General features: G+C 33.1%; 1 protein-coding gene across 3 annotated transcripts in view; it reads right to left on the bottom strand.

Annotated features, from left to right (window-relative positions):
* Nucleotides 1-12,465, bottom strand: part of CSMD3 (CUB and Sushi multiple domains 3) — a 1,080,114-nt gene that overhangs the window by 931,305 nt on the left and 136,344 nt on the right. For all 3 annotated transcript variants that reach the window (XM_029222726.1, XM_029222727.1, XM_029222728.1), the window contains exon 3: nucleotides 6,123-6,235. In XM_029222726.1, the coding sequence (XP_029078559.1) occupies nucleotides 6,123-6,235 (113 nt within the window). The remainder of the gene's footprint in view (nucleotides 1-6,122; nucleotides 6,236-12,465) is intronic.

Raw genomic sequence — 12,465 nt, 5'->3', positions numbered from 1 at the left:
AGCATTCATAGTATTGAGAATACTGTTCAAGTTTTGTTGTGAGTACAATGAAAGTGTATATCTTCCTGGATAATAGATGTAAACTTGAGAATTAATAAATTTTTGCATATACCCAACCAAATCCACATATTCGTTATAACACTGTGACTTTTAACTCCATGCTGTAGATGATATTTAAGGAATAGTCTGATTTTTGTAATTCTCTAGATTGGGATTTTGAACAATTTAAAAGGGAGAGAATATAGCCAGTGTAACTTTAAGTGGAATATATTCTATAAAAATATTGAATCACTATGTCATATACCTGAAACTAATATAATATTGTAAATCAACTATACTTCAATTAAATAAATAAATACAAGAGAGAGAAGGCACTCACGACTTAGATAGATGGTCACTGGCCACTACAGACAAAACCACTGCTGGGGCCAAGTACAGGGTCCCATGAACAGCTGCCCACACTATCAGATAACTAGACCATAGGAAAGAGCTGCACCAAAGAGCCAGACTGTGGTGAACAGACCTTTGGAGGGACCTGCCTGCAGCTGACAAAACTTCTGGAGGGCCAGACCCCCAAAGTCCTCAAACCTAGGGCTAATGTTCCAGAAAGGCCAGGACACAGCTACTCACACTCTGTGAGGACCTACACATTGAAGACAAGTCTCCCAGAGGGCCAGACCAAACAGAGCCTGATCACCAAAGAGTTAGTTCACAAGAATGGGACATCTCAGAGGACCATGTCATCTGTGATGGGACTTGGGAAGAGTATGGTGGCCTAGATCTCTGGAAGACTAAACCATCCAAGGGCCAGATTCCCAGTGATAAAAATTCCAGAGCTAGAACCTCCAATGAACCTAGCCATGAAGGATGGAACGCCCAGAGGACTGTGCCATGGAGATCAAGGCCACCTGAGAAATTGTCTTCCATAGTGTCAGACCAAGCAGGCAAGGACCGCTGGAGGAGCAGGCCATGGAAAACAAGACCACCAGGCTAGACCCTGGGGAACAAGGGAGGACCAGATTCCAAAGGGGAATGCTACAAAGGGGCAATGACAGAGACAGGATCTCATCCTAGTTCCCTGGTAGCAGCTCTACCTCCTGCTCCTGCCCCTGGCCATTGGTGGCTAATGAAGCCAAGAAAAGCTGGAGCACAGGGATGGCACCAGTAGTGGGAGTGGAGGTAGGAGGATAATCTCATCCTCTGCCTGTGGCTCAGTCCGAATTTCAGGGCAGGAAGTTACCCAAAGTAAGTAAAGTTGGGGGGGGGGGTCGGGGCAGGCCATGGATTAAGATGTTTCAATACCTAAGTTAGCCAGACTCTATGGAACCCTAAAGGTAAAATATTTGAATTTGATCGAGAGACGAAAAAACAGTCTCTGCACGTATTACATTTCCTTGTATCATGTTTTAAAAATATGATATCTCTCATTCTTAAAAGTAAGGTAAAGATCCATTAACTTCTTTTATGAACCTAACCTACCTTCATAGTTAGAAAACTAATATATGTAATTTTAATACATAAATTTCTCTTGCTACAATTCAGCTGTCTTGCTAGAAGCATAACTGACTTCATTCTAAGTTGTAATCTCTCCATTAAAGTTCATGGTACTGCAGTTTAAATTTATAAAGCTTAGGAATAAAAAATAACACCTAAAATTAAAAATCACTAAAGTCATTTGACATTTTCAAGTGAAAACTTTTGATAAACATGTGTGATGGATAGCTAAAATAGAATAATAAATAGTATAAACATTCTTCTGTGTGTCAAGTGTTTAAAAAGGACACAGAATATATGTCACATGTAATATACACAAAAATATATTTCAGCTTTTATATTTCATATTGTTTTATACATAGCATTATCAGTAATTCTTTTGTAATGTTCTTTTGCACTAAATTTTACGTGGTCATATATATTTATAATGGAATTAGTTTGTAGTTAGGTATAGAATAAGTCTCTAAAATATATACAGTTTATATCTCTAGGGTACTTAAACATATTTTTACATTAAGGTTAGCGCTTTATTGAATTCTTGCTCATTACAATTTTTCATATAACTTTCTAGGGTGAGAAAAATCCATGTAAAATGTTTAGCTCTGTGATTGACACAAGGAAATCACTCAATAAATGTTACCTAGTAGTAATACTATTATTAAATTTTTATGTTTCTTAATTAATATGTGAAAATGATTGAACAGCAAATTTGCTAAAACTGATATTGTTATCCCTGTAATATCTTAATTACTTAGTCATACACATCAATAGGGCATAATAGCTACCTTGAGTTTGAAGCGATTTTCAAGACTTTTTATTTTTATGTCTGTTTCTGATCATTGAAGGATCACTGATACATACTGAAATTATTCATTGAGATTCTCCTAGACATTAAACTAACCAATTCATATAATATATAATAATATTTAATGATTACATGTAATATGTATATAATCCACTATATGCTTGCATTATATTACTTTCTACAATAAACAATTCTAAAGTGATAAGATAGTCCATGGTATATCTTTATGATCTTGCACCTATAAAGAATGATTACGTAGCCTTGAAAGTAAAATGTGAAAGGAGTCCATTGTACAAAATAACTTTTAGCAGAAACTAGAATATATTTTGAATTCTGTTTGGCAGATCTGGAAAGACAAAAGAGAATTTCCATTGTGTGCTCCACAGAATACAGATGGTACCAGTTTTATCCTGATCAAATTTTGAAAGATGGTTATATGACTATTCAACTTAGTATACACTAGTGTTTTTCCAACTTGTTTCACAGAACACTATTCTACTCATTTGTTTTTATAAATGTTAAGAAACATGAAAACAAAGTTCTATGAGACAAATTTTGAGAAACAGTGACAAGAAATCCAAGTGTATGATAGACAATAATGAGGAAAAATAAAAATATATTCAGCTAGATATTAATGGGGAAAATTTTCCACAGAAATTTAACACCTCGCAGCTTCAGCTTCAAGAAGTTTAAAAGCATTTCTGATAAATGGTTAAGAGCTCTGAAACTCAATCAAAATTTGTGAAATGGGGACATCACCCTCCACAGTTTTAAAGTATATGGGCTGAAGTAAGACAGCAGAAGTTTGTAACAACAGAGAAGGTCTGTGAAGATCACAGATGACGTACATTTATCAATTATTCTACATTGGATTTGCAATTGGAATTGCAATGCATATTCTACGGCTTCACTCCACAGTCTGATTCAGGATTGTAATTGGGGCCAAGAATTCTACATTTTAGCAAATTCTCCAGATGATTCTGATACATGTGGTCCACTATTGGCAGTTTGAGAAACACAGAAAAATGCACAAATGTCACTAATAAATAGAGATCTCATAAATTCTAGTATACAAGGACAAAGTCTCAGGAAACTTTAAAAAATAAAGAAAATAATTATTAGTAAGTGATTATATGGAGGGAGATGAAATGAAAATAAATGAGATTCAGACATTAGGTTCATCCTGCAAAAAAACCAAAACAAAACAAAAATACAGGTGTAAATTTAGAGGACAGGCTTTGAAATTTCAAACTAAGTTTTCTGAACTTCACAATACTTACCAGTTGGCCTTGACAGTGTCATTGGCTATGGTTAAATAAATAAATGCTTGTAGCTACTCCCTCTGTAAAATATTACATAGTGTTGCACATGGTGTGGTAGGACTAATGAAGCCAAACCCACATGCCCACACACACACCCCAGAGTCCCTGGAACCTGTGAATATATTACCTTGCAAAAAGGACTTTGCATATGTAATTATGCTTAAGGACTTTAACTTGGGGAGATTGGGTCTACATGGATAATCAAGGCTAATCTAATGACATAGGCCCTTAGAAGCTAAGAAATTTCTCCAGCTGAAGTCAGAGATGTGTGGGAAAAGAAGGTAGTAGAGAGATGCACTAAGAAGGGAACATCAGAGAGATTTCAAGTATGAGAAGGATTCGTTTCACCAGTGGCTAGCTCACAAATGTAGGTCTTACATGCAAGGAAGAGAGAGGCCTCTAGAAATGGTGGGCAATAGATCTTTTCCAGAGCCTTCTGACAAAAGCCTAACCAGCTGACATTTTTATTTCAGCCTTATGAAACTCTGAGCAGAGGACTAGCAGAGACGACCAGGACTTTTCAGCTACAGAACTGTGAGATAATATATTTTTGTTGTTTTGCTGCTAAATTTCTGGTTGTTTGCTATGGTAGCCATAGAAAACTAATATACATGGTAGAAGATACCCATCACAAATCAATACCTGAAGATGTTCTGCAGGATGATGACCAATCCCTCAGTACTACCCAGCTGCCTAGTACCTTATATTTTAAGTCAGGATCTCCCAAACATACATTGAAATGTCATGAAGATATATGAATCCATTTTCACTGAAGCAGAAAAGACAGAAACTTAATGTTGTATATGTAGAAACAATGGAGAGCTATGAAAATATTTTTGACAGTATTTCATGAAACTTGACAGTCAAACCAGAAAGTATGGCAATATTATAATACATCTTCCAAGTTCCTACAATTTCAGTATACTTAGTATTCACTGAAAGAATAAACTAACCTAAAATATCTTTATACTTTGACGAACAGAGTGCAAGTTTTCTATTATGGAGCCTTTAATAGAAAACTTTTATTACTAACTCCTTCAATATTGCCAAAATTACACTTAAAATTAAACCTTTGTGTTTGTAGTGTTTTAAACTATGAATTAAGTTGCCAAGATAAAAATATTCAACTATTGTGAAAGTACCTTCAAAAATAATGATTATTACTATCACAATGGAGGAAAATAAGTCTTGGAATGCATCCTCCCCTGCTAGAGAAAGACAGTTCAGAAATGTATTAGGTAGAAAATAGTGTTCAAAACTGCTGTGATATGGCATTATTAAGAATATTAAAAAAGAGAAAATATTTTTACTCAACAGTTTGCTAGCAGGTATTTTCTTCCTAGGGAGAAAGCACTAGATGAAACTTTCAGTTTAAAACTTTCCCCACATGCAAACTGTTAACCTGTATACTAAAGCAATTCTATTTTATATATGATTGTTTTCTAGTGTGCTCTTTAAACATATTATATTTTGAATTATTATGTGCTTTAGAAAGTAACCACCCCTGCTACTGTATTTGTATATCTCTTATCATGATGTTACATCTGGTGTGGTGCATTTCGGTAATATGGACCTGGGGAGGCGAGTTGAATTCTCTTATGCTATTCCTATGGGTAAGGAAGGGACCCTTCCCTAAACTAGGTGAGATTTTATTGTCAAGTCACATAGAGAAGAAATTACAACTACATGACCTCAATATGAAGCACTTGAGAACAGGTTATTTTTACCTTCAGATTTTTTTACACTTTAAAAAGGGAAAACAATACAGATTCTGTACATTTTTAACACCATCAGCAGAGCCTGTGGTGTCACCCAATTATGAAACAATAATTGTATAGTGAAACATGAGTACCCACACTATGTGGGATAAATAAAGATTATAAATGACCTCCAGTAAGTTCAGGTTTTGATACTAAGTGAGCTTGTAGCAAACTTCCAGATAAAAAACATCAGTTTCAAGTGCTTCTTTATTTTCCTCTTTGTGGTTAAGGGATTATGGATCTGTGGGACTGGAAATACTGGTTTAAAATGAAAAATGTCAACTCTTGTCTCTTAATAGAATTTACTCTTTATTCTAACTTGCAGAGAACACAAATGACCAGTTTATTTTATGGCAGAGAGGCAAAGACCAGAGGAGAATAGGGTGGAGTCTGTGATGCCTGAATCTCAAATCAGGCCTAGTTTCCTTTCACTCTCAGATTCTGTTCCCTTTTATTAAGGTTTAAACCTATAGAGATGCCATGGTCTCATCTCCTAAGAAGATTTAAGGGCAAGATTTTCCTCTGTCTAGGCACACTGCAATGAAACATTAAAGCCTACTAATTCTAGCTTTTTATTATATATTGATGATTATTGAGAAAGTGAATCTTGGTATAAGACTTGATGTAGCAGGATGAACTATAACTTCTGTCCTGGTGATTTTTCTTCTGTTTTTACCCTGGAGAATTTTGGTTTTACTACATTGAACTGGGCAGTGGTCCTTTTATATTACCATCACTTACCTTCATAGTATACTTTAAATCCATGAGCACTAACTGCAAAATCACTGGTCAAACGTAGTGAGAACACAGATTTGGTACTTGTCACTGGTGGTGGCAGATGGAATCCTGTTAACCTGAAACATAAACAGAATTAATTATTAGCTATAGACATTTTTCCTAATAGAGTTAAAGAGTATTAAAAGTCATTTTATGAAATCCCTAAGCTTTGTGAGTATGTGTGGTGTGAATTAACTTATGACATGTTGATTAGAACATGTCACTCATCGGAAGCAATTGCTATAAGTATATATAAATATGTTTATGTGTGTGTGCTATTACTGTTTATCATGTCTATCCCATATATCATCTATATGAAAATATTGATCAATTCAAACTTTGGGAGGTAAGTTATGAGATTATGGGTCTGTGCATATTTTAGCTGTTGATTTTAATAACACTTAGAAGACATTTTTGTTGAATTTTCCTGACAGTTTAAAATATATATGAGTGGGAAATATTTCATGACATTTAATATTAAAGGAAGAGATGTGATCTAAATATGAAATCTTGAAAGTAAAATGTCTACATGTGAGAAGTGATTTTGTTTTATCAGATTCCAGGAAGTTCTATTAAAATTAATAGTTGCAAATTATTTTAGGTTAATAATGCATAAGTTTACATAACAAATATTTGTCTGATATTTTTGCCCATAATTTACTACTTATTTTTCTAATAAATTATTGCATATAATAAGCTCAATTATATAAAATATAATTTACAATTGACACTTAATAAAGCAGAAAAGAAAAATTAAAAATAAGAAAAAGCACATTCATTGGATATAATTTTTATAAAACTAATGAAGATGAATAACTTTAAAAATTTTCTATGAATTGCCTTTATGTAACGTGCTCATTTTTTTATTCTTAATATGAGAGTAAGGATTGAGAATTTTATGCAATGGAATTATATTATTTTTTAATATACTTGCTATTTTTGCCCAACATTACATAGGTAGAATTAGTCTGTACTGAAATTATCAAATATTTTTATTTCTGAATAGCAGTAGTTCTCATTTGTCTCAGGCCTACTTACTCTAAAAATGTATTAAGAGCCCCAAAAAGATATTGCGGGCTAGATCTATCAATACTTATGCTATTTAAGTTTAAACTGAGAAACATTTTAAAATGTGCATTAGTAATATCATTTTAAAATATCTAGAATAAATCCATTATGTGTTGACATAAATAATATTTTAGTATTAAATAACTATCTTTTCCAAAACAAAAAATGAGAAGAATACACTGTGCTTTATTTTTGCAAATCTCTTTAATGCCTGTCCCATTAGTAGAAAGTAGCTAGATTATCATATCTGCTTCTTTATTGAATATATTGCAATATGTTATTTTGTTTGATGGGTATGAAGAACCCTGATCTCACTTAGACATTTAGTTGTTTAGAAGAGTATTCTAATAGCTTTTGCTTGTAAAAGTGGTTATTCTTCTTTGATACTACATAAAAACTTGACTAGTTACAATGTTGAATTCAAACCATATCAGCTAATTTTTTTGCACTCTGTAACATTAAAATCCTTTGGTTCACCTTGTCCTTGCAATAGATTGTATTTACTCATGCATTTTTCAACATTATGCATGCATTGGTCATTTGAAATACATTGGTTCACTGAGTTAGAGAGATCTTCCAAATATTAATACACTTCATTATAAAATATTTAAAACTCACATTTTTATTTCTATTGATCGCACCAGAAAAATCTTTAAACTTGGGGAAGCTCTAAAACTTACAGTGGTGGATTGAAGTTTTCCAAAATTCTAATTTTTTACTTGAAAACTCAGACTTCATCACTGACAGCAAATCCTGTCAGTTGTTTTCCTTGAAGTAACAAGTCAGGTTCATATTTTTCAGAGGGGCAGGGGGGAAATAGATACCAAATGCCTAAGTGTGACTAACCATAGTTTATCTGTTAATCATTCTTTCAAATAAAAAGTTTGTTCCCTGAAAAAAGTGGCTAGTTCAGCTGATAACTCAAGCTATTTTTCCTTCAGACAACCATCATATTTTAGTAGGCATAGAAAGGTTTTTGTTTGCTGTTTTTTCATTTTTTTCCATTTTCGCACAGGTCATTAAAAAGAGGAGTATTACAGGGTGGACATTTAATGACATAATTAGTTATAGCTTTAGCAGGAACATTCTTAAGTACAATTGGATTTTTTTTTTTTTTGGCACTGCAAGTGTGTGGCAGTAAAGAATACAATAGCTAATGATTACTAGTACAGTTTGAAGTCACTGACTTGTGTTAATGCACTAGCAGTTTTATACCCAACATTACTTTTGTGCATGAGGGCAAATGCCAATACAGAGAAAAAGGTGAATAATGCCTCAGTAGTATTATGGAAATAATTTTGATTTCATGGACCCCCTGAAAATGTCTCAGAACTTTCAAGGATACATGGTTCACAATTTGAGAACCACTGTTGTATAGGAATCTACTGCAATAAATATACCACAATTCATTTATTCACTCACTGTTGATGAACATTTGGGTTATATATACTTTGTTCAGTATGTTTTCATCAAAATCCTTATCAAAGTCCACTCTTGGGACTTCCCTGGAAGTCCATTGGTTAAGACTTCACGCTTCCACTTCAAGGGGCGCGGGTTCGATCCCTGGTCAGGAACTAAGATTCCCACATACCGCACGGTGAGGCAAAAAAAAAAAAAAAAAAATATATATATATATATATATATATATATACATACAGAAAATACTGAAAAGTCCATTCTTAAACACTTTCATAGCAATTTTCTCTAGAGTATATAAGCATTTACAGCTTTAAATTTTCCTCTTTTTGCTGCATAAGCTACACCCTGCAAGGGACCTAGTCAAACTTTTTTCTATATTCCTTTGTGATTTCCTCTTTGTTCCATGGTTAGAAATACATCGCTTAAATTATAAACATATGGGTTACTTTAGTTATATTTTGTTACCAATGTGTATCTCATTTACATTATAGTCAGATAACATTTTCTCTATGAATTTAATCCTTTGAAATTCATTCAAATTTGCTTCATGGTCAGATATTGTAAATTTTTATTATGTGCCTAGTTTTCTTATAAAGAACAAGCATATTATTTTCCTATACTTAATCCAAATTATCACAAACTTAAACAACACCCATTATTATCTCACAGTTACGTGGATCTAGGCAGAGCATAACTCAACTGATTCTCTGCTTAGAGTCTCGCAAGAATGGAATCATGGTGTCAGCTTGGCTGCATTGCTTTCTGGAAACTCTGCAGTTACATCTGCTTCACTTCCAAATTCAGCAGGCTATTGCCAGAATTCAGTTTCATGAAATTGTAAGATTAAGGTCCTCCTTTCCTTGCTGGCTGTTAGCTTGGGGTTATTCTCAGCTTTTAGAAAATTGAAGGCATTCCTTGGTTTGTGGCCCCCATCCTCCATCTCCAGAGTCAGCAATGGCAGTCCAAGTTCTTCTCATTCTTCAGATATCTGTGGTTTCCCCTTCTATCTCATCCATCTGCTGCTCAGGCTGGAAGAAGTTCTCTGCCTCTTCTGCCTCTGCTTTTAAATGCTCATGTAATTAGATTGTGCCCAAATGGATAATTCAAATATCTTCCTATTATACCATCTGTAATCTTAATTCCATTTGTAAAATTCCTTTTGCCATGTGATAGAACATATTCGCAGGTTCTGAGGGAACCATTATTCTGGAATCATTATTCTGCCTACCATAATGGGTATATATCAGAGGCTAGGTGCAGTCCCGAACTCCTAATGAAACAAATTCGTTTTCCATGTCTTAAAACTTTATATAAATAAAATCATATAATAAAATTATTCTGCCTCTGGCTTCTTTGACTCAACATTACCTTTGTATTATTATAGCAGTAGTATGGAACTTAATTTTCATTGCTCTATAGGATTCCATTTTATGAATATACTTCAATTTATTTATCCATTCTATTGTTGGTGGACTTTTTTTTCCAGTTGGGTCTTTTATAAATAATACTGCTATGAATATGTGTTACATGTTTTGTAAGCATTTATACATATTTCTCTTGAGAATATACCTAGTACTAGAATTTCTGGGTAATTGGGGAACTAATTGGTTGTTAAATAATTTTCTAGATCTTTTCAACATTATTTCTTGATATAAAGATGTAAAAATAAAGTATTCCCCACTTTAAATGCTCAGAGTATTTTTTCAGAAAAATAAGAAACATTGTCAGGGAAAAAAAAGGACAAATGATTTTGCAACAAAAAAAAGTCTGAGAACCTATTTACCTTATAACCAGACTGTTATGATGTTATATATGATATTATACTATGAAAAGTGGCCTTCCAAAATTGCCTGGGCTCTAATCCCTGGAATATTTAAATATGTCACCTTGTATGACAAAAGGAACTTTACAGATGTGATTAAGTTAAAATCTTAAGAATAGTAAATTACCCTAGATTATCTGGATGGATCAGAGTATTCACAAGGGTCCTTATCAAAGGAAGGTAGGAGGATCAGAGAGAGAGTAGGAGATGTGACAATGAAAGCAGAGGTTTGAGTGATGCAGTTTCTGGCTATGAAGCTAGAAGAGGGACACAAGCCAAAGAAGGGCAAGCAGCCTCTATAAGCTGGAGAAGTCAAGGAACAGATTTTCTCCTAGACCCTCCGTAAGAGATGCAGTCCTGCTGACACCTTGAGTTCAGCCCACTTAAATACATTTTGGACTTCAGTTCTCCAGACTGCAAGATAATAAATTTATGTTGTTCAAACCACTAAGTTTGCAGTAATTTGTTGCATCAACAGTAGGAAACCAATGCATAGCTCTCTTTTGGGCTTTGAAATATACATTTTTAAAAAGTGTCTAAAATATTAATTTATTCTACAAATGAAAATAGAGGTCCCATGGAACCTAGTGACCACTGTAATTCACTGAGACTCACTGAGTGAGTCTCAGTTGCACTGAGCTTATCAGTGCAACATTTATTTGAAAATAATGTTTTGAAAACATTCCTATATAGGTAAAACATGCAATTTCACCCTCAGATTAGAAGGCATAAGGGACTGGGAGATATTAAACAACTGGATCAAGTTCAAAATAGGGCCAGGTCTAAGACTAAAACATACTGTTTTGTCCCATTTTCTAGTGAACACCCTGTTTATCCTCTCATTGTCTTTGGCACATTTATTAAATCAAAATATTAAATATTTGAACTACTAATGTACATACAAATTATTTTACATGCAATCTCAGATTTTTATATTTGTTCAGATACATTAAATAATCCAATATTTTTAGGCAATACTTAGAACCTTTTACCATTAAATTTTCCAAAATGATAGAGGACAATGTGAAGAATTTTTCCCACTTATCAAAAGCAAGTTTTTTTCCAGTTATCCTTAAATACTCAGTATGTAGTGGCATGTTGTATAATGGAAGATTTAGTTTTCTTTTTCACTTCAGTAAATGATGGAAGATGTATGTTTTTAAACTTATTTTCATGATAGTTGTACCATTATGAGGATTTACAGTAACTTGTTTTACTCCCTCCCGTGATACATTACTTGATTGATTTGAAAATAAACTTTAAGTTATGAATCCCATTAGTTACTTTTCTTTACAAGACTTCATTTTATAATTTAATATTTATGTGTGATTATTTATTAAGCTTCTCTCTTTCTCCTTTGGGCACTAAACTTCCTGAAGTCAATGCTTGGAACTCAATAGTTTATCACCAGTTCTTCATGCAATGCATTCCATGTAAGAGGCTCTCTTAACATGGTTAAATTAATGAACTGGAATGATAGAAAAATGTGAAAGCCATCATAATGCTTTCTTTTTCAAACCAAAAATTTGTTCTTAGAACAGTGTTTTCAAGAATCATGAGAATGTAAAGAAATGCCAATTGTTAAGAAAATCCAAATAGTCTATTTAGAGACTCTTGTTCAGAGTTATTTTTTACCATGTTATTAATCTCAAGAGTTAAAGGGAGACCATATATTTTATGTATACCTATTTGAAATATCTTTTAGGATATAACTATATAATTTAAACATTTATTTTCCAGGTAAAACTAATATGAATTTTATCTTCAATGTGAGTTATAAATTACAGTAGTTAAATATACATGTATTTTACCTGAATTTAACACATCTTCTATGTACTGTAAAAGCATAATATTTTATGGATAAGCATAATATTTTTCATGGAATTCAGATATTTGTGAAATTTAGTTTTTTATATATTGTTTTATACCTTATCAATTATATTCCCTTCTTATTGACATATGATAAATTTGCATAGTGAATGACATTTTATGTTCCTT

This window comes from Monodon monoceros, unplaced genomic scaffold, assembly GCF_005190385.1.
Source record: "Monodon monoceros isolate NGI ecotype Baffin Bay Population unplaced genomic scaffold, NGI_Narwhal_1 Super_Scaffold_14, whole genome shotgun sequence".
NCBI classification, from domain to species: Eukaryota; Metazoa; Chordata; class Mammalia; order Artiodactyla; family Monodontidae; genus Monodon; species Monodon monoceros.
The sequence above is the reverse complement of the archived record's forward strand: the minus strand, read 5'-3'. Positions and strand labels throughout refer to the sequence as shown.